Genomic DNA, 24,172 nt, shown 5'->3' with positions numbered 1-24,172 from the left:
GGAATTTGAAAATTTGAGAATTCAAGAGAGTAGAAATTCGAAAAGTTGAAATTTGGAATTTGTGGATTTGGGAGAACTTGTGGATATTAAAATTACAAATTTACAAATTAATAAATGTACTAATTTACAACTGCAAATTTCTCAATTGCCAGCTTCAAATTTCCTAAATTTCCTTAATCACAGAAAATCTACAATTCCGCACGTAGAACGTAAATTCTACCCAGGTCACCCAATTACGTCAGCGGATGACCCCTACTTGCAGCCAAAGTATTACGAAAATGTACAGACGCGTGAATTTCAACGAACCAAGGCAGGGACCGTTTAAAGTGCCCCTGTCTCTGACGATTTAAATCCCTCCAGGACAAACACAAGGGAGTAGTTGGGCTACCTGGTCGTATCTAGAAACGCTGATCCCGTTTTTAGGGATACCTGAGAGAGGCCAGCTGAAATTCTCAGCTTGTTCTTCCGCGTGCGAATAGAAACTGCTCGAGGAACATTGTCTCGAATAAGAAACGAACGATTCGCTTCGATGGTTGTTCGATAGAAATTGGTAGTGAGATTCGTGTGAGAACGGTTCGATTATGCCTTGCTGTCAATCATTCTTTTATTCTACGCTGATGTAATCGTTTGGTTTAGAAATGAGTAATGGAGAGATATGGTTTATCGATCTCGTTGAAAGTTGTAATTATAGTGAATTAATGAAGTGTAATTATAAATTGTTATGATGTAAGATGTATCAATAAAATGATTTGATAACATGAAAATGTTGTAAAGTAGCACTTATGTTGTATCGTTATGATGTGACTTATTTAAGCTTAAGTGTGAAGAAAATTATTGTAGGAGAGGTTCATTATGTACTTAATATAAAATGGCTGATTGGAACACGTCACTATTGTATAAATTACAATACAATAAATCACAATAGTTACAATAAATCAACAAATTATAATTGCAAGTTGTAATAAAAATTTTTATATTTGTTATTGGGTGTTAGTGATATGATTTGATAATATAAAAGTGTCATAAAATAGCACTTATGACATGTGAGTTTAAGGTCTAGAATTTACATCAAATGACTACATTAATTATTTAATATAAAGTTGTTGTTAATGATAACACAAACTGATCCCTAAATTAGGAATGTAGAATATATCTGAGAATATGGTAGAACCGTATGTGAACCTAATGTAAACCGTATGTAAACCGAATATATTTCGACATCCATCAGATTAGCCATGATCAATTCAATATTATACTTGCATCACTATAATATATGGTATTATACTACAAAATAAATGTTACTATACTATAAAATAAAAGTTCATTAACATATTAATAATTGAACTAGATTGAAGCTTAGAACTTACATCCAGCACTGGTTGAAATCATAGTAATTTGAAAAATCATGCATAGTTAACTCTTTGCACTCGACATGTTCATTACTACATCTTGAAGATAATTTTATTATTTTGATGAAAGGTTAATATGTGGTTAATATCACATGTAATAATGACATGTGGTTAACATCACATGTAATATCACATGTAATAATAAAATACGGTTAACATCACATGTAATATCACATGTAATAATAAAATACGGTTAACATCACATGTAACATCACATGTGGTTAATGTCACATGTAATAATAAAATACGGTTAACATCACATGTAATATCACATGTGGTTAATGTCACATGTAATAATAAAATATGATTAACATCACATGTAATAATAACATGTAATTAACATTCGAGTGCAAGTGGTTAACATTCCCATGAATATCCACAGCAAATAAAAAGAATTTGAAGATAATCGCCACGTTCCACAAATTGAACACGATTGAAAAAAGGCCCGATTGCCCAACATCGAAGGAATCAAGTTAATCGCACTGTCAACATTTTGCGATCGATCCGGAAAGAGGAAGAGAGTGGGGAAGTGAAATTCCCGCTATAGGGAGTTCTTACCTAAAGCTCGAACGACAAAACGTGTGACGCAGTCCATGATTACACTGCATCCTGACATTGGGCGAGCTTATCGTACTCACACGTGCACGATAACGTTTGTACGCGTTGGTGGAGTACGTTCAGTGACAAGAGACGCTTTCCATGAGAACTAAACTCTAAAGTTTACAAGAGAATTGACGGTGAAGTTTTGCTAAGAAGTGTACTGTTGAAATACGTGAATTGGAACTTTGTTTTTTTTTTTAAGTTTAGAAGAGGAAATATTTTTGACGGAAAAGGGGTGAATCGTGAGGGAAAAAGGATCTTGATATTAGGGAAGTTTGTTGATTTTTATTAGTTGTTGAGGTATTGTTAAATTTGAACAGTGGTTGAAGAGAAATAAAACTGTTTACATGGTTTGAAAATTTGGAGAAGTCTTTGGTTTAACAGAAAAGAGTTTGTCAAATTTGGTTGTTAATAATAGTTATATGGTAGAAGAAGTGGTTTCCAAGTGTTAATTGTTAAGACTGATCTATATCTTAAGGACACAGTTAAATTAAGTTGTAACAAACACTTTAATTTAACACAAAAGAAGAGTTTGTTAAATGTGGGAGGTTGAAGTGGTTGCTAACAGTAACTACATGGTGCACTCAGAAGAAAATGGTTTTCAAATGTTAATTAATAAAGTTGTCTTGTTGCAAGGATATTAAGTGAAGTAACAGCAAATGGCTGTTTAGCATAGAAGAAGTTTGTACAATTTTAAAACTTAAAGTGGTGATGACACTTGTGAACAATAAGTGAACTGTTGATTTCAAGTTTTGTAGTGGAAGAAATATTGAGAACTGAGAAAGTGTATGTTGCAAGGGTTTGTAACAGTAGTGAAGAAAATGGGTTGAAGCTTAAATATATTTTTAATTTAAATGAGCAAGTCTGTAATTGTTAATAGAGAGATATTTGATTGAAACGTAAAAGAATTCAGCTATAAACAGAGGGACCAACTCGAACAATTTTATTAAGAAGAAAGACTATAGTAGAAGAATAAAGTAAACTGAACAAGGAATCAGAAGAGTGAAGTAAACTGAAAAATAAAATAGAAGAGTGAAGTGAATTGATGAATAAATTGAAAGAGTGAGGTAAACCGACGAATGAAACAGAAGAGTGAAATGAACTGAAGAATAAAGCTGGAGAGTGAAGTAAATTAAAGAATAAAACAGAAAAGTGAAATAAACTGAAGAAGAAAGCTAAAGAGTGAAATAAACTGAAGCACAAACCTGAAAAGTGAAGTAAATTAAAAAATAAAATTAAAGGGTGAAATAAACCGAAAGTAAAGCAGAAGAGTGAAACAAAATTATAGAATAAAACAAAAGAGTGAAGTAAACCAAAGAATAAAGCAGAAGAGTGAAATAAATTAAAGAATAAAACAGAAGAGTGAAGTTAACCGAAGAGAGCAGAGGAATGAAATAAAGTGCAGAATAAAACAAAAGAGTGAACTGAATTAAAGAACAAAGCAGAAGAATAAAGTAAATTAAAGACTAAATCAGAAGAACGAACTAAATTGCAGAAACAGAATAAAGTGAAGAATAAAGCAAAAGAGTGAAACGAAGAATAAAGTAAATTTAACAAAGCACAAGACTGAAGTAAATTAACGAATAAAGGAAACTGAAGAAGTCAGTCTAAATTTTCCCAGAACCAGGATCTAATTTGAATAGAAAATCAATAATCCAAACGATACAGTGATTAAAGTGGATCAAACTAAACCAGTCAAGTGAAGCATCAACATTGACCCACAATTTAAGTTCCACCGTTCAGTAACCTTGTTTCCGAAGCAACTTTAAACGCAGCAAGAAAAGTCAGAAAACTCACGCACAAGTAGTTCTCGATATATAAAAGCAAGTGGTAGGTGAAACAGTGACCAGAAGTCTCGAGTCATGGTGAAAACGTGTGGATTACTAGCGAAAAACATTACTTGATGCAACCTTGTCGAAGATCTGAGAGAAATCGCTGCAATAACTTGCGTGAAGAAATCGTGACTGAGTGTATTGATCATTGTATTGTTGCATTTCCGTGGAAATACCGAACGTTATCGGTGACTTAACTGTGCTCGTCAGTTCGTGGTAATTCGACTTGTATGCAGTTATGTGTAATGAGATAAGAAGCTGAGGTATACTTGTCTTACGAATGGTAACTGGAGAGTTAAAGTGTTATTACTACTCCATATTAACATATGACAATAATTTTCAATGGCATCTTTTTCCAATTGACATCTTTGGAGCAGTTCATACTTTAAATTGCTGCATACTTTAATTTTCTAATGGTAGTATTTTCTACGTTACTCTGAATTAAGAAATCAAATCTACCTTCCACCATCTCTACGAAACTAAATATTTATAATACACGAAATCACCAATAATTTGCCTTTCGAATAATTTCGCATTCGAAGACCACCTTAAACCAAAGTAATCTGAAAAAGTCGAACCAAATTCAAAGGTGAAGTGTAAGAAGTGTGATCTAAAATTTGAGAGAAAAGTTGATAATGCAATGAATTCGCCCAGAATGTGTTTGTATCTGTCCCCGAGCAGATGAAAGAACACAAAGTGACAAAGTGGTGTATTCTTTTTCCTTGTTGGAATTTGTGGACCTGGGAACATCTGCTGTTGTTTCTCACGCATGTTCGCATGACCAGGAGAAAAATGTGCGTGAAACCGATGGAGGAGAACGAGGAGGACAGGGTTGTCAGCATGATCATCAACTACTTCACCGCGAGGGTAAATATACGTGTAGGGGAGGCTGCTCTTCTTTTGCATAAATTATGAGGGTGTTTATATATATGTCTGATGTCCGGAAAATCGATAGAAGTTGGTCAAGTTAGTAATAGAGACAGTGTAGGGGAACTGTTCGATTTCTTTTGTATAAATTATAAGGGTGACATTTTGTGTTGGGAGAAATGGTAAAAATTAATGGGAGTGAAATTACTGTACGTAGGGGAGGCTATTCTTCTTTTGTATAAATAATGAGGGTTGTCAAGATGTCTGTGGTCGTTGAAAAATTAATGAAATTTATCGGTAAAATGAACCTATTAAGATTAATGTACTATTAGGATAAATTGTTATTAAATACTGTTTTCAGAATTATTCTCTGAATAGAAAATTGATATCGAAGAACTTGTTTCACGTAGAAAGTAATGTTGCACGTGGACAAATTCAGAATTCAAGTATTTGGAAATTTAGAAATTTAAATTACAAGCATTAGAAATTTAGAAATTTAATTTGACAATTTTGGTATATGAAAATATCAAATTTTCAAATGTAGAAATTTAGTAATTCGGTCATTTAGAAATTTAAGAATGTAAACATTCAGAAATTTGAAATTTCAGAAATATAGAAATTTAATGATTTGTGAATTAGAATTTTAGAATTTTGCTATTTTACAATTTTACAATTTTACAATGTTACAATTTTACAATTTTACAATTTTACAATGTTACAATTTTACAATGTTACAAATTTACAATTTTACAAATTTACAATTTTACAATTTTACAATGTTACAAATTTACAATTTTACAAATTTACAATTTTACAATTTTACAATTTTACAATTTTACAATTTTACAATTTTACAATTTTACAATGTTACAATTTTACAATTTTACAATGCTACAATGTTACAATGTTACAATTTTACAATTTCAAAATTATAAAAATAAAAAAATCTGAAAACATAAAAATTGACAAATATCACAACTATAAAAATTTGAAACCTAATTGCCATCTTAAAAATTTAGCACCATTAGTGCCACCTTGCGCCACCGTAAGCACCCTCCGCCATTTACGATAACTTTATCAAACTTCTATCTTTTTAAAAATTCTTGGCAAATTCGATAATTTGATGATCCGTCGCATTGCCGAGCGTATTTCCCGCAAAACATTTGGAATCCTTCCGAGTTTCACTGGCATTCGTCCAACATGTCTTTATCCGATGACCCGAAACAGGCATGAACCTCGTTCAAAAGTCGAGGAAAGTGGAACGAAGGATTTAACGTTCGTGGAGCCGTCGTTTCAGCGATCTCGTTGAAAAATCTGCGGCGAACAAAAGGAGAGGCTGTTCCATCTCGTTCAGGGACGTGAAAGTATCATTGTTCCTTTGATGATCAAGCGATTTCTGTAGGAATCAAACTATTTTTTCAGATTTATTGATCGCGCAAAGTGAAATCTTTAGAGTATTACCATAATCATTATGCACTCCCACATAATCTTTCGAAATTCCTTTCGAGGGAAAGTTTGGTTTTTTAGGGGAAATGAAAGTTTGATACACTTTCGATACAGGTCACTTATCGATATACAGTTACAAGGTTGTATAGTTTCATGAAAGTAAAGAAAGGTTCTGAAGTAAAGTTACAATTCTAAAATGAATAAAAATGATGTAGTAAATAATATAGATGCGATTTAATGTTCTCACATCACATGTGACATTATTTGCAGGATCTAAAAAATTATATAAATATAAAAATTAAAATTGCGCTCTGCAGACTTGTTACATTATCTTATGTTCTCTTATTTGAAAATAAATAATGTTCTATGAGGGACAAATTTATAAGTAAATAAATAGTATGTGAATATAAAATCAATTTTTCTAAAAATCTCAAAAATCCCAAGTCAGGTAATGTTCTGCAAAAGACAAATTTGCAACTAAATAAATATTGAACGAATATAAAATTGATTCTTCCAAAACTGTCAAAACCCCTAAAATAGATAATATTCCACGAAGAACAAATTTGCTACTAAATAAATGTTGAACTAATATAAAATGAATTCTTCGAAAAATCCCTGAACCCCAAAATATATAAAACTCCTTGAAGACAAATTTGCAACTAAATTGAACAAATATAAAATTCTTCCAAAAATACCCAATCTTCACCAAACCCAAATGTGCCCAATCTTAAACAAAAAAAAGGAAATTAAATAAAAATTACAAACCTACTATAATAATAAAAAAATTAATTTCAATTCTTCCATTTAGTCTCTAGTTTCAAGTACAATAAATTCACGCTTCATTAAAGTAAAAAATTTCCCAGTGTTCCAACTTTCTCGTCACGCTAGATTAACCTTTACGTAACATCCCACCCAACATTGACACAGTTCGACTAGTTCGAGTTTCTAATTGAAAATGCACGAAGAAGTCAACTAATCTTTTTCCAAGTTAATTTAAGAATAGTTTTCGGGCCCAAGGATCGATTGGTACATCGTTGTACCGGATACACGGGCTAAATCCTGCTGGTATCAAACACAGGAATACCTTTCACCTGGGCAATGTCACGAAAGATTCTTGATATCGCTCGTCGAGTCAGTCGATGATTTTCACTCGTGGTGTAGACAGCTTTAGCTACTGAAACAATCTGCCGTTTCGCGAATTGCTCGTTTATTTTGTGTCTAATAGAGAGCTGTCGTTTGAGAATTCGTTTGCGAATGTTCGAAGTGTTGACAAGAATTGGTGATGTTGTCAGAGAATTGGTGATTCGGTTGTTTCGTGGAATTTATGTTATGATATTCCTGAGAGAAATGTGAGTGGAGTGTTAAATGTGATGTGAGGTGATGAAGTTATGGGTCATTTTTGGTTAGATGTGAATGTTTGAGGAATTTGGTGAATGGAACATGAAACTGTGGAATAGGTACCTAGATTTTTATAATTTTTGAAAGTTTTACTGTGGCTGGGGATATAGGGATGGATATGTAGACTTATATGTGCATTGTCACATATGTGTATTACATTTTATATTTTTATGAGAGAGATATTTATTTTTTTTTTGTGTTAAATGAGTAATGGAAGATATGTGAATTATTAAATTCTCCATATCTATGAATTTTATAACCAAACTATGAAATTCGAAAATTTTCAAATTCTTGAGACTTTAAAACAGATCACTGAGTTCCTTAATCTCCAAATTCTAAAACCCCCAAAATGACTAAATTCCCAAATTTGCAAATTCCTAAGTTCTGAGTTCTGCAAATTTCTAAATTTCTAGGTTCTCGAATTTCAAGTTTCCAAATTTCTACATCTACAAATCCTCAAAATTCACACGCCCCAAACCTCGAAATCCCACCAACCCCAATTCCCTAAATCACCAAATCCACAAGTCATAAGATCTCTGAATCTCTTACTCCTCAAATCTCCAAATTTCCAAACCTTTAAATGTCCAATTCTTCAGGTTCCAAAATTTCTAAACCCCCAGATACTCAGATTCCCATATCTCCAGATCCCCAGATTCCCAAATCCACAAATTCCCAAATCCCTCAATCCCCAAATCCCCAAATCTCCAAATTCCCAAATCTCCAAATCTCCAAATCTCCAAATCTCCAAATCCCCATATCCCCAAATCCCCAAATCCCCAAATTCCTAAACTCCTAAATCCACAAATCCCCAAATTCCCAAATCCCCAAATCCCCAAATCCCCAAATCCCCAAATCCCCAAATTCCCAAATCCCCAAATGTCCAAATTCCTAAACCCCCAAATCCCTAAATCCCCAAATGTCCAAATTCCTAAACTCTCAAATCCCCAAATCCCCAAATTTCCAAATTCCCAAATCTCCATATTCCTAAATCCCCAAATCCCCACATCTCCAAACCTCCACACTCCTAAAATTCCCAAGCTTTCAAATTTACCAGAAATCCAACCTAACCTACCCCAACACCACCGTTTTCCCTAGAAACCCCATTAATGAGCTCCGCATACCATATAATTACAATTTCAACCTGTTCAAACGAACACCGTCTGACCACACCATAAATTCACCCATTACTCTTTAAATGTTTCTCACTGCTATATACAGAAGTTGATCAGAAGGACGACAAAACGGTTCTTCTGATCGGTAAGTGCTTTCCTGTCTTTCAACAACACGCGAGGCCGATTGTCGGGACTCGCTTAACTTTACGAGCAAAACACGTTTAATCATCGAGGAGAACAGATCGTACAGTTATATCGTACATCAAGTTACAGTCACGTCACACGTCTCATTGCATCATTGCTGGTCGATTAATCTTCTCGTAATTAATTTGATGAGACTAGTATTTGCGCTCCAAGGGAATCGCACAACTTTGATTTATTATCGATCGCGGCGTATCGAAGAATTCGTTGTGGAACCTTGAAAAGACTGCGTTCACAACGTGTATTTCATAACAAAGAAATTTACAATTCATTCTTTTGTAAGAAGACACCCCTTCATTTATGGTTAAGTTTCATAAGAATTGAAATATCGTAACCTCTTGTTAGATAATGGACCATTTGAATTTATTTAATATTCCAGTGTTGAAATTATATTTCACATATTATACTCATTAGAAACAGTCTGTCCATCCAAATATAATCATCTACGCATCTATAGTATTTCTATAGAAAAATTAAAAATAATTGCATGCATAGTATTCACATATGTTTCTATTCTTATTAAGAGATTTAGAGAAACATATGTCTAACCTCAATTTTGAAAAAAGTACCTCGTATCATGTGAAAGATCATTTCTATCTATACAACCATTTAGGTAGAAACAGTTACAACCGGTTTATGCAGTTAATTACATGTTTATCACATGTTAATCACAACACCATCCTTTTCTGTTGCCAGAACTTCTTCTCGAAGAGGTCCTTCCGCTCGAATCCGCTGAAGAGGACGAAAAGCGTGACGAAACTCGAGCGACAGAAACAACGCGGTGCCGGACTTCGTGGTTGTCGTTCACACGAGTCCCTGCTCTGTGGACAGGCAGTGACCTCGATGGACCTCGCAGCCGTGACACCGCTGCATCCGAGCCTGCTCGGTAGACCTCACTGCTTCCAGGTGACACCCAGCACCGGTGGACCCAAGTATTTCAGTTGCAGGACCGCTCACGAACGGGACCAGTGGTTACACAGGTTGGTACCGTTTCTCTCTTGCTTCTTTCGCTTCTTTTTCTTACGCCGCGTCGTGCCACTCACGAATCCGAACGTGCTCAATGATCCACGTGTCGAGTCATCCTTACAACGGCTACCTGCTGAACGGTACTGTTTTTGGTGATGATCTTTTGGAATGTGCTTACCAACGTATATCATCTTCTGTTCGAAATTGTTGCTGTGGATCGTTTTTTCGTAACGAGGACTGTGGATGTGGTTGCATTAATATTTGGTTGCGAATGTGGATGTATGGGTATTTGGATATGCATGTGGATGTACATGTATGTGGATGAAAATGTAGGTGTACGAGTATTTGGATATGTATGTGGACGTACATGTATGTGGATGAGAATGTGGATGTACGTGTATGTGGATGAGAATGTGGATGTACGAGTATTTTGATATGAATGTGGATGTACATGTATGTGAATGAGTATGTGGATGTACAAGTATTTAGATATGAATGTGGATGTACATGTATGTGGATGAGAATGTGGATGTTCAAGTATATGTATATGAATATGGATGTACATATGCTTGAACATGTATGTGACTGTTCAAGTATTTGTATATGAATGAGGATGTACATATACTTGGACATGTATGTGAATGTTCAAGTATTTGTATATGAATGAGGATGTACAAATATTTGGACACATATGTGGATGTACAAGTACTTAGATACATATGTGGATGCACATGTATTATAAGTATTTGTATATGTACCTGTATGTGCAGATATTAGTATGTGGATGAATTTGAATACTAATATATCAAGCTCATAATAACAGGTCTCCTTAAAACACCATCTGTTATCAGAATTGTCTATCATATATAAAATAAAACAAAATAAAGTGTCCTAAAGAAAATCATGACACGACGCAATGGTGTGAAGAGCCGCTGTAATATGTTGTTAAAATTCGTAGCTTGAGGAAATCAGTACAACCGGACGCGGAGCAGACAAGACGAACGGACAACTCTCTGCAGATTTGGCTGCTCGAGGCTAAAGGCGTACCGGCAAAGAAGCGATATTTCTGCGAGGTTTGTCTGGACAGCACGTTGTACGCGCGAACCACCGCGAAGCTGAAGGCCGACCTTTGCTTCTGGGGTGAACACTTCGACTTCCATCATCTGCCCTCTGTCAACACTATTCAAGTGAACCTGTACAGAGAGGCTGATCGGAAGAAGAAGAGGGATAAGAATGTTTTGATTGGTGAGTTGAAAGTTCAAATCGAATTGATATTTCAAATAACATACTTGAAATAGTTTACTTCAAATAGAGTCTACTTCTATATACTTCTATACTTCTATAATAAATATTGTACATTTTACTGTGAGACTTGGATTAATGATGTTTGGAATTTTTGATTAGGTTCCGTTAGTATACCCGTGCACAACGTCACATCTCGTTACCTGACCGAGAAATGGTACCCTGTGGTAGGCGACAAAGGTCCGCTGAAGGAACCTCCGGCACTCAGGGTGAAATGTCGCTTCCAATCCGTAGACATACTTCCGGTCCAGGTGTACCAGGAGTTTCTGGAGTACCTAAAGACGGATTATGCGTCTCTTTGCGAGAAATTGGAGCCGGTGATCGGCGTTAAAGCGAAGGAGGACATCGCCACGGCCTTGGTGGCAGTCATGCAACGCGAGAAGAAGGCACCACAGTTTCTTGCTGACTTGGTGATGATGGACATCCATAGAATAGGTAAGTATTGGTATCTTCATCTCGAAGAGACAATCATACTCTATTCTTCATTTTGTTAGCTTTCTGATATAAACATTAGTTTTTGTGTTTGTGATGAATTATGAAATACAAAAGTTGATATATTCAGAAATGTACTATAGAGAATACTATAAGATGAATTCATCGTTTGAGCAAGCAAGTGATTTTCCTCTAAGTTACTTAATTGGTCTAACTGATCTAACCTTCTTGTTTGAACAAATGTTATATTATATCTACACGTACAACGTAAACACTTTGACTACACGTCCTATAGTTAGAATTAATAATCCCTTAAATGGCAACAATTAAGTCCAGATTTATCAGATTCTGAAAGTCAAATTACAGAAAATTTCCATAAGCATTCCCAGTCATATCAGGTATCACTCCCAGAAGAAATAAAATTGGCGTTCACCCCGAAGCACGGTAGTCGAAAAAGTCGAAACTGAAGAAACCGATCTGTCGAATATTAACGAAAGATATCGAATTTCAGACGACGAGAGGCTCACCTTTCGAGGAAATTCCTTAGCCACGAAGGCGATGGAGGCCTACCTGAAGTTGACGGGAGACAGGTACCTGCAGGAGACCTTGGGGGCGGTTGTGAGGGGTGCGGTGGAAGGTGGCGATTGCGAGGTGGACCCACTGAAGGTCGCCTCGGTGGCGGCCCTTCACAAACAACAGCAGAATCTACGGAACGCCGTAGAGCTCGCCTGGAGCAGGATACTATCTAGCCACGCTCACTTTCCTCTCGAATTACGGGAGTGCTTCCGTATATTCCGCGAGCGACTGGCTGACATGGGCCGGGAGGACATTGCTGACAATCTGATCTCTGCGTCTATATTCCTGAGATTCCTGTGTCCCGCCATACTCAGCCCCTCTCTCTTCAACATTACGCACGGTAAGTCAAACGCTCGATGTCTTCGTCTCGTTATTTCGTTCATGAGATCAAGATACCGTAACTAGCATTTGGAGATGAGTAACCTTTGCCATACATTAGATAGTTAGAATCTTAGATAATAAAAAATCTATACAGATTAAACATCTTTTATGCAATTCAAATATGATTAAACTTGTAAACAAATATTTATAGCAACTGACATAAACTCCGTATTATGCATGTTTCACGGGAGATAAGATAAGCTTTGTTTTGATGAGTGCTGCGGAAATGGCAGACTTTTATCAGCTCTCATATTTCGTGCGTCGTTGCTTCTAAATGAAGTTTACCGTGTATAATCGATTAATTGACAAATTTTTTATTGGAATTTGTGTGTCTTTGCAGAATATCCGAATGAAAAGGCAGCGAGGAATCTCACTCTCGTAGCGAAAACGCTCCAAACTCTCGCGAACTTCACGAGATTCCAAGGAAAAGAGAACTTCATGGAATTTATGAACGATTTCCTAGAGCGAGAAGCTCCGTCCATGAAGAATTTCCTTCAGATGATCAGTGTACGTACTCCTGTTATTCTATTATAACCTATGTGGAGAACTTATCTGTAAGATCAAATTTATTTTTAACAGAGCCCTCTGCCAAAGGATGCTCCAGCCAACAATTCCCTGGAATTCGACGGCTACATAGACCTGGGAAAGCAATTGTCTCTTCTTCACGCTCTTCTGCGCGAAAGTTTAGTCACAATCTCTTCATCATCGCCATCACTGCCTCCATCCCGACTACCGGAGATCCTGGAGAGGATCTCCATAGCCCTTGATCAATCGGGTCCAAGTCCAGTATCAGCCTCGCATCGTTATCCAAACCTTCAGAACAACATTTTTCGTTATAACGATCCGACGATCGCAAACAGCAACACGAATCTCTCCGTATCGGCAACATCTACTCTGAGCAATCACAGCACGCTGAACGGTACCATCAGAGACAGTAACGAGGTACTGCAATCGAATACTCTGGGCCACAACAGTTCCCGAAGTCCCAACGTCGCCAGAGCTGCCACTCTTCCTCGAAACGCTTATTTGCCGACTAACGGGAAGCTCCAACTACAAATTACCACCGACGACTATCCTCTGGAGCCCCCAGCTTTTGTGTCACGTTCACCCACGCCGATAGTGCGACAGCACAGGGCGATCGGATCCAACAGGACAGGCGCAGGGTACAGATTAACCGCCAGCGCTAGTCTGGCGAACGTGAATCACTGCCAGACACATCCCACCAGCCCAACTAGATCGGAAAGTCACAATAACTTAAAGGACTCCAACTACAACATCACCGTTCCTCAAAACAACCAGTCGAACAACTGCCCCGTTATGAGTCAACAGCAGCAACAGCAACAGAACCACAGACACAACATTGCCCGGCTACAGAACCTGGACATCCACGACAGGGAGGACAATTACAATCACAACAACTACAACGTCTCGAGATCGGCTAGCAGGAATCACTGCAACAAGGAGGAGAACGCGAATCAGACCCAGCATCAGAACTACAACAACGTCTCGAAAACCACCGTGAACGCGAACGTGGTGGTGAACCCGTCGCCGAATCTGACACTGTCGATCAATCACCAGCCGAACAACAATTACAACAACAGCAAGACGAATAACACGACGGCCAACGGTAACCTGGACGAGCTGTCCGACCTGTTGAGGTACGCCGATGACGAAGTGTCCGAGTCTAAATCGCAAAAGGGATCGCAGATATCGATCTCTCAGCTAAGTAACGTAGCCTCATCCGGTTATCAAAGTTTCGCCGCTTATAGCCAGAGCTCCAGCCCGGTGGATCTCAGCAGCAACAACGCGAACGCGCACATACTGAACGCTGCGCCCCTCGCGTTCGCGAATCCCGTTTATCACATGGAATCGAACCACGGGAGGAACGGGAGGAGGGGCAGCAGTAGTTCAGAGGAGAGAGAGGGAAGCGGCGGTGGCGTCGAGGGTGTCAGAGGCGTCGATCTGAGCCCGTCACCTCCGCCACAGAACAACGTGAGGAACCTGCAGAGGAACAATCATAATCAGTGGAGGCAGAACAATCAGACGCACAGAAATAACTCGGAACAGAATCAGAACGTATGCTGTACGAAGCTGAGGAGGAGATTGTCGTTAGACTCGACACGGGACCTGTCTGACACCAGCGAAGAAGAGAGCTGCACGACCAGGAGGAGCAAATCTCGAAGTCATCGAAGCATCGATCAGGTAGCGCATCCGATATCTATAGCGTTCTATGGATTACTTGGTTTCCTCGATGACGAATGAAGCTGCGGAATTACGTTTACGTTGATTCGGATTTCACCTTGTTAAAGAAGATTGACTTACTATTCATCTTGAAATTTGTTATTAACGAAACCAAGCGAACTAAGATCATCGATTCTAAATTTTCAGCAGCGATCAGAAGATTCCTCCAGCCAGACGTCCTCGAACCAAAGAGGAACTTTTTTAATTTTACCCTAACCCCGACTGTATATAAATCCGTGATAACATTATCGTTGTGAATAACAAGTTCCTCTTTCTACGAAGCCGTCTCCTATATGTCCTTTCTGATCTATCGCCTAACGGAACGGCTGTTCGCCTGCCTCTGTCTGTATGTGTCTTGTAACTAACAACGCCACGTCTCTTCGTTTCCAGTACGAAGTGGAAATCGAGAGGCTGCAGAGTAGCGTAGATCGACTGAGGGCCCGGTTAGGCGCAACCGAGGATACCGATATAGACGGCGTTGCACCGGATACCAAGATGAAGAGCATCATTTCCAGGTACTTAATCCTCATTCACGCGACGACTAACCCACACATCGATTGATTCTCTTTGCCTGAGTGTGATCACCCCGCCATGACGACTACCACTTTTCTCTTGCGTTTCACTCGAAACCCCTTCCGTGTTCATGAATCAATCACCTCGATACTTTCTTCTTCTGTTCCGTCCTCTCCTCGCCTCTTACTACGTCGTGATTCTTGGTGAAAATGTCTTCTTTTGTTCGTCGGAAAGAGAAGAAGGTGTCCGTGGAGGGGTTATCGACTTCGACAACCCTCGAACACGACAGTTGATCGACCGTGATTGCGTTTAGACACCATGGGTCTGCAAGGTCTTAAAATGGAAGACAGAGCTGCGAACTGTTTATTAACTGTGTTATATGCTTTTTAAGGGATATTCGACCAATGAGATTAATGTAGGAGATTTTGAGTGATTTGTAATTGTAAAATCTTAATTTGTATTATTTGAGGTTAGTTATTTTGACTATTTTAATACTTGACTTTGTAAAATTAATATCATATTCGTGTTAAAATTTTAGGTTACATTTTCCTGATCATGTCAGAAAGTAACTCATTTTTTTCTACATTTCTCCGTAACATAAATGTTAATTTTTAAACTTCTTTGTAATAGATAATTTTTAAAATGATTTCATGGAAAGCAGATTCCAAGGTAAAACTTCTGAATGTCTGAAGCATTTAGTTTATAATGCAGCTCTGTCTACCTGAGAGTATTAATAAATAACCTGTAAATAAGGAAAGTGAAAGAAGAAGAAGAAAAGCGAACTAGAACGAAAGCGAGTAGTTCTCCTCGGTTGTACAGCTATAAACTAAGTAACAGATTAGCGAGAAATAAGAAATAAGATAAAAAGTGACCCACTGACCCCGTAACTCGAAACACGGTTACTGTTTCTCGAAATAATGTATGTTTAATTGATTGTGTGTTCCTGTGCATTCTATCCGCTGCATTTGGTATACTCTGGCTTGATCTGGACCTTGGTGTAAGAGTCAATTATATTTCTAAGCTTCTTTACATTTTTACATCACGTATCTTAGCGTTTTTTAATCTCATATGTATATTTCTCTTTTTACATACATACAAGGTGTCCTGCAGTACGTAGTACAGGTAGTAACACGCAGACCTGGGCGGATTTTGTTTGAAAATTATTCCGGAAATTGTTTAAAAATATGTAAAATATAAATATCATTGAAATAATAAATATTTTATTTCGAATAACGATTCTATTTCTTTATTTCTAATTTGGCAAAAGAGATAATGTTTAATCTTGACAATTTATTGCATGAATAGATATTTCATTTTATTAATTTATGTACGAGGAAATTATTTTCAAAATTGATTTTTTTAAGTAGATGTTTTTAATCGCTACAGAGGGATGCAGGTCTGGGAAAATAATTTTGCATAGGAGAATTAGTCAAAAATATAAAATAGTTATTAGGAAAATTGGACTTAGAAATTTTTCAAATATATTTTAGCTTAAAAACATTTATTCATTTATACATTTTATTAAATGTTGAATTAATGGAAACGTAAAAATTGTTTAAATTATAGAAGAATATTTCGTATTTTTGAACTTGGTATATTTGATAATAAAACTTTTATAAAAAAAATTTGTTCTATATTTTTGATTTATTGTCCAATGTAAAATTATCACATTTCTGCTTATACTATACATTGCAGGACACCCTGTATACAAATATACAGGGTAAGTCATTTCAGATTTTAACCTGAAATATCTTCCAAACTGTCAATTATATTAAAAAATATTTTAAACAAAAGTCAGATGATATCGAAGGACAATCGTGTGTGATCATACGAAAATTTGTCATCTTAAATAGAATCATACATTTTTTAGAACATACTTTCCATTTTTCATAAAAAAATATTTTTTACATAAAAACCATAAGTTTAGGGGATATTTTAATTTCAGTATACTCCCTAGTAAGCACGCACATCTCGAAATCATTTAAAGATCTACATATTAATACACAAAATAGTATAGTTTTTGACACATTACCACTGGTAGAAAAAGACGTAGATGCAAATGTTACATGTTACAAATATTTACGAGCACATACTTCCATTTTTACTATATTCAAAATTGAAATCAAGGTATCTAATCGTTTTTAAATACATTTGTTATAAATTGCAAATATAACAATATACTAAAAATGTATCATTCCATTTAAAGAACAAACTTGATAAAAATTTGCAAAAAATCGACCTAAAAATAATTACCTTATGTTTTCTTCGACATCGTTTAACATCTGTCTAAAATATTCGCCCACATAATCGACAATTTCGAAGATGTATCAAAGCCTCGACTGACTCACCCTGTCTCTCGATTTGCGCGACAATAAACACGCGCCAAAACGTTCATTCGCGTTCGCGTGTCGATTACTAGAGTCTGTTGTTTCACTCACGAGTTGTGTATCTCTATTCTGAACCAGTGCTCGACTAACCAGCATTATTCACCCTGCGTGTGTATACTTACATCACCGTCCAAAAAAGAAACATTCTCTCGGTCGGCCACATATCAGTACTCCACCGACAATAATTAACACCCTCGACAGTTTTCACATTACACGTTCATTCTGTTCACGTGTGCACGGGTTACTCTGCAAACCACTGATTTCGTTTTTTTTTTGTGTGTCAGGTCTGTGTAGCGTGTTGCAGCGGTGCTCAAAGAAACGTTCAGGATTTCATTCAACATAATTTCGGGATAACATTTGTGGAGCCAGATTTCAAATACTATTTTCGAGTTTGAAATGTTTTAGACTTGGAGTGGTTTAAGCTTGACTTCCAGTTTGAGATGCTTCAGATTTGGGACACTTTAGGACACTTCGAGTTCAGGATACTTCAAGTTTGGGAGATTTCAAGTTTGGGACACTTTAGGACACTTCAAGTTTAGGATGCTTTAAGTTTGGAACACTTCAAATTTGGGACACTTTAGGACACTTCAAGTTTAGGATACTTTAAGTTTGGAACACTTCAAATTTGGGACACTTCAAGTTTAGGACGCTTCAAGTGTCACTCGAAGCTCGAGACACTTCAAACTTGCAATATTTCAAATTTGGATCGCTTGGGAGCTTCAAACTCTGCAAACTCAAAATGCTTTAATCTCGCAACTCTTCAAACACAGATCGTTTCAAGCTCCACATATTTCATATCAACCTTCAAGTTTGGAACGTTTGAAGTTTCAAGGTTTTTAAGATTGCAACACTTCAAACTTAAAATTGTGAATTGTGAAGTGTTAAGTTGAAACGAGTCTTAAAATCATGAAACGTTTATAAATTTTATTGTATGATATATACATATATATGATACACTTTACATATGATACTATGTATGATACTATATATGATACTCATATACATATGATACTATGTATAATACTATATACGTTACTCATATACATATGATACTATGTATAATACTATATATGTTACTCATATACATATGATACTATGTATAATACTATATATGTTACTCATATACATATGATACTATGTATAATACTATATATGTTACTCATATACATATGATACTCTGTATAATACTATATGTGATATTCATACACATATGATGCTATGTACAGAGGCTCACAAAATTTATCTCCATAAATTGTCATCACGATTGTTGCTAACAACTAAAGTTCTCAGTAAACATATAACAGTATGTCTGTTTGAAAAGGTACTATATGAATGTATTTAATCCTGAACGTTTCTTTCATTATTAAAATCATTTACACGACACAGCAGAAGCAACTTCCTGGCTTCATTGATCGAAAACGAACGCCACCCCAGCCCATTGCATTTGATCGTTCTTTATTTCTCGTTTTGTTTCGTTCATCCAAAGCGTATGATACTTTGCACCAGACACTGCTGCTTCCTTTTTGACTTTCGTTTTCAAACATTTCGATTGGTGTTCTTTTCTTCGGTATTATGCATCGTGGTGCGCTTGGATCCTCTCGGAGTCTCCCCGTGAAATCTCTTCCGAACATTGTCTAAAAAGGATTTCTAAATAAAGGTTCGAAGAGAATTCGCGGTTGGAGATGAATTCCACGTGTGCTGAAAAGCGTCGAAGCAGTCTTTGTGTTCCTCTGAAAGGTTTGATTTTAAATTGGGAACAGAGATTGTTTCGAAAGTTGGTTTGAAACAGCGCGAAATCTGACTGAATCACATCGTGTCTGGTCGATTCTAGGTTAATCTCTGTGGAGGAGGAGCTACGGCGAGAACAACTCAAGATGTCCGCTGCGTTGTCGTACAAGCAGCGCGTGATCGACGCGCAGGAACAGCAAATAGCCGCGTTGGACGCCGCGAACTCTCGTCTGATGACGTCCAACACAAGACTGTTGTCCGCATTGAGCACCCTGAAGCAACGCTACAACGCGAAGAGCCAGTCGAGCAGTGAGGCCGCCGCGTTGCTGCAGAACATCGTGGACATAGGAGAGCTGAAAAGCTCGTCCTGTTAAGAAGTGGACAACCGAGGAAACTGGAACGTGTCTCGTGCATCCAGGAAAAGATGTTCTCGAGAGGGATCTGGATCTCGTTCCGGACGAGTTTCCACGGAGAACCCTCGACGAGATACAACAACCTAGATCTTCCTTTCCTCGCCCCAAGGACTGTAGACCGTTTCTACAGTAAGCACAATCTGTATCTCGATCGAGCCAGGTTGAATACGAAAAAGAGAAACCGAGCGAAAGAGAGAACGAGTGAAAGGCGTGCGAAAATAGAGGCTACTTAGTGAATAGGCAAAACGGTTTAAGTAGATGATTTAATGTGACACGTAGCGTTAGGATTATTTGTACCGTTAATAGTCGTTCACGATCGAAATAACCTCTCGTTCGAGTGTGACACGTTAGATTTGATCGTGATGATGATACCGACGTTTCTCTAGGCAGCTTTCCTTCGTTCGAACGCGAACGAGACGGAAAGTCGAGGTCCTAGAGGAGCTGAAGAAGGGATCGATGCTTCCCTTCTTGTGGATCTCGAATCCAGTTGAACGGCGAAACGAGATCGGTGAACGTCTGTTATTTCGTTTGATTGTTGGAAATACGGTGTCCATTCGGATGACCTTGAAATATCTTGTCAAGATCAACCTCAGTAACTTTTACCTATACCATTCAGAGATATACGCAAAACTTTCGTTAGTCATAACAGTAGGTCATACACAAATTTATTTTATATGCTGATACCTTTATGAGTACTGTATAATCCAGTTTTTGAAGTAACTTTACCTTTGAATTTTACTTAATTGTAGAACCGCAAAACGTTTCCATGCAATCTTGAGGTGTTCATTTTTAAGGCTGTAATTTCTGTCAGATACCCGTTCAATGTTTTTTAAGACTGGTTTATATTAACCATTTGTATATACATCTTATGCATGTACTTCTGTCCAACAATTGCATTATTTTTTTTATTAAGTCATTTAATATACCAAATATATTCCATTGTAGTATTAAATACTTTTACTTAACCAACATAAAACCCAAACTTACCGGCCATCTTGCAAATGACAGACTTAACCTAAATCAAATTAACGTTAAAATTAGCGCAAACTCATTCTAAATCTTCAAAATATATTTGCGTATAATTAAAATGAAATCAAATGTATAGGAAAATGTTACACCAAATTGTTGACCTTGTGAGGATATATTAAGATCATTAGAAATGAACCTATTTCCAATAATTATCGTTTATTCCGTTCTTCAGCGTCATACATGTACCTTGACACACGATTTGCACCATGACTTTTAGCAAAGTGTTGAGAAATAACGCTATCGGTCAAAAGTTTGAGACCACTTGATTCTCGAATGGCGAATCTGGATTAATCGTGGAATTACACGTTCGTTAAGAGTTCGAATTTTTGAACCACTATCCTCAGAAGGATATTTAGGAAAGTCTAAAAGTAAGCGAAGTAAAAGCTCGGCTACAACGTTCGAGAGATAATTGTTATGTTATATGAATTCTAAGTTATTTAATTTGTGTTCATATTGAGATCGACGATATCGAATTGTTTGTACATTGAAAAGTATGTATTATATTAGACACGGTTCGTACTGTGGCTACCAAGAGTATTAATCATTTTATGATGAAATCGTACCAAGTATCTGATATACTCAGAATCTTTTTGAAAGTTGAGAAATTGTTCAGTAATAGAATAATCGAGGATTTATCTTTCTTCATCTCTATAGAAATAAATATATAGTGAAAGTATTGTGGATACTTCTTGCAATTGTTCTATTTTACTAAAAAATAATTATGCGAAATTTGAATTATGTCATTTTGACAGATTTGTTCTAGTATTCGATTTCTAAAGTTCTATGTTTAATAAACTTGATGTCCACTCTCTTCAAAAGTGAAAGAAAATGAAGTCTACAGCGACGTCAATAACCTTTTGTGGTTAATTAATTGTGATAAGGATATGATTCAATGTATAAGAAAACAGTGTTCTTAAATTTTGACTGGTAGTGTACTTTGCAGGTAAGGTTTGAGATTCTGTCACAGATTTTGGGATCTGTTTTATAGGTTAGTAAGATTTTATCAGACATCTTTGAATCTCAAGGCATATTTATTTTATTACGATCTCGAATTTATGCAGTTTGAAAATTTGCATCATAGCTCAACTGAAAAATTTTAAGGTTTAGGGGTTATATGAATTTGGGGATTCACTTGGGGCTCTTAAGACTTAGATAGTATGGGAATTAGGGATTTAGAAGTTTAAAAATAAATTGAGAATTGAAAAATTAAAAAACATGGTAACTTGTAAATGTAAATTGAAAGTACAGTTAAATATTGCTGTAGAAAAGAAGTAAATCATTGTAACAGCTTATAAATTAATATAAGCGTGAAAAAATAGTTTCCTAAGTTTTTGATACGAATGAAATAATATTCAATGGATATAAATTTAAAAATATCCATCCTCAAAATACTTTTGGTTTATTCAGTTGGTTGTAAATTACGTTAAAAGTTGTGACAGAATCTCATTCGCTGTGTGAATGGTATTTTTAACATCGTTCGTCGAACATAGGCGGGAACCAACATCCTCGAGCACCGAGTCGTACTTCAGAACCCTGTACATGCGTGTATATTTTTCTAGTTCACGTGTTAAAGCGTTGTATTCGAGAATGGCCGTCGATTCGCAAAAGTCTCAAAGCTTCCATCGATGCGTAATAAACTTCGACTCGTTTTTCGATCTGTAAGTTCGAGGAAGTCAGTGTGTCTCATTTAGGGAAGCTTCGATTCGAGCACCGATTCTTATTGTAAGCGACAATATTTATTTCGTAGTTTCTACCAAAGATGAAGAGGTTTTCATTGTAAAAAGAGAGGAATTTCTGTGTAAGATAGTTTCGTTTTCGTTTCGTCGATGAATAGCCGGTTGCGCAACAAAACACACACAAAGATTTTCATTGAAAATCGATCATGCGGTCGAAGGAATCACCCTTCCTTTATTATTCGTTCTGTATTTTAAACGTTAGTTGTGCACGCGATGCATGGTAATTAGCCGCTAACGGAAATTCTTGTTTGTTCGCAAACGTTTGCGTGTATTATGTTTTACATCACAGAGAAAACAATATGATATATTATCGTAGCCATTGTGTAGTGAGATGCACGCGTGTAAAATCGTGAGTGAAAGAGAGGGAGAGAATGCGTGCGTGAATGCGTCAGCGAGAAGAGATCACAATTCAGTCTAATCTTATTAAGGAAACAAAAAAAAGTATTATCTCGTCGACTTGTATCATAGATCATTATCGAACGTAAGAGCGTTTTATTTTCTCGCCTTTCGTCGATTAATTTTGTATAGAAATATCTACCGTCACCGTTTCTTTTGTCTCCCCGTGATTCGCACCCTTAAAGTATTCCCCATTCTTGTAACCCCTTTTTGTACTTTCTGTAACGCAATCTTTTGTAGAGGCATCGATCTGTTGCGAAACTATTTTCAATTGTCAAGCGTTGACATCATGAAATTAATATATATATATATTTAATGGTACACCATCACCTCCCCCTTGTTGGACGATGTAATCGATGATAAATAATCTATTTAAAAGTGACTCGAATAGCGTGTACATTGCTAAGTGTTTTGGTATATTCGTTTCTGCAATACATCATCTGTATTTAAGCGTATAGCATCTATTAGTAACAGTACATGAGCAAATAAATATGATTAGACATATTATGTGTTTGGTAGTGATTAATTTCCAACTATTTTATTTAGTTTTTTTATTTTATAGATAGATAATAATACTTTTGTAAGTACAAGTTTACTTTTATATGTAAACTTTTCATTATGCATTTTGTGCTTCATGAAGGATGCTGAGGACCACATCAGAAGGTAAGTTAACTTTTTTTATTATTCAACTTTATATTTAAATTTGCACTCATAATAAAAGTACAGAGGTAGTTTAGCTTCCATTAGTTGAAAGTTAAAAAAATAGTTTTATTCTGTGGGTCACAAAGAGCTCAGCCAACAGTGGAAGGCAGGAATTGATTGAACTAAATTCCGAAAAAAATTTTTTGTGATTATCGACTGTATTGACTTATGGCCATATTTGAAATATTCTGCAGCAAATTAGTATGGATTTTTTAAACAATTCAGAGTATATTATAAACAATTACAATTTGAGAATTTTTATGAACAGGTGGCGCCATCTCTCCGGCGAACAGGGTGAACTACACACTTTTGAAACTGAAGGTTAATTAGTTCTCATATTCTACCGCTAGATGGCAACACATAAAACCAACACCCTTAGGGTAATTAGGATCACCTTAGGAATGGTTAAAAATTGGTAATAGCTTGGTAAAGTCAAAACATTCTAAAGTTAATTAGACTTGCAATCCGATGGAATTTGATGCATGTTATAGTAAATTAAACCAAT

The 24,172-nt window shown here is 36.4% G+C and overlaps 1 protein-coding gene across 14 annotated transcripts in view; it reads left to right on the top strand.

Annotated features, from left to right (window-relative positions):
* raskol (Ras GTPase-activating protein raskol) overlaps positions 1-23,469 on the top strand; it is a 203,487-nt gene extending 180,018 nt beyond the window's left edge. For 6 of the 14 annotated variants that reach the window (XM_076531012.1, XM_012289657.2, XM_012289660.2 and 3 more), the window contains 8 exons: positions 9,562-9,845; positions 10,790-11,076; positions 11,236-11,568; positions 12,077-12,481; positions 12,863-13,029; positions 13,102-14,724; positions 15,154-15,278; positions 19,495-23,469. In XM_076531012.1, the coding sequence (XP_076387127.1) occupies positions 9,562-9,845; positions 10,790-11,076; positions 11,236-11,568; positions 12,077-12,481; positions 12,863-13,029; positions 13,102-14,724; positions 15,154-15,278; positions 19,495-19,765 (3,495 nt within the window). In that variant the 3' untranslated portion in view covers positions 19,766-23,469. Of the gene's footprint in view, positions 1-1,791; positions 4,709-9,561; positions 9,846-10,789; positions 11,077-11,235; positions 11,569-12,076; positions 12,482-12,862; positions 13,030-13,101; positions 14,725-15,153; positions 15,279-15,515; positions 16,274-16,375; positions 16,510-17,947; positions 18,578-19,494 lie in introns of those variants that run through there. The other 8 variants (XM_076531014.1, XM_003705129.3, XR_013037964.1 and 5 more) reach the window with 7 other exon arrangements.
* The last annotated feature ends 703 nt before the right edge of the window (positions 23,470-24,172 follow it).

Source organism: Megachile rotundata, chromosome 4 (genome assembly GCF_050947335.1).
Source record: "Megachile rotundata isolate GNS110a chromosome 4, iyMegRotu1, whole genome shotgun sequence".
Classification (NCBI taxonomy): Eukaryota; Metazoa; Arthropoda; class Insecta; order Hymenoptera; family Megachilidae; genus Megachile; species Megachile rotundata.
This window is presented reverse-complemented; position numbering and strand designations above follow the sequence as displayed.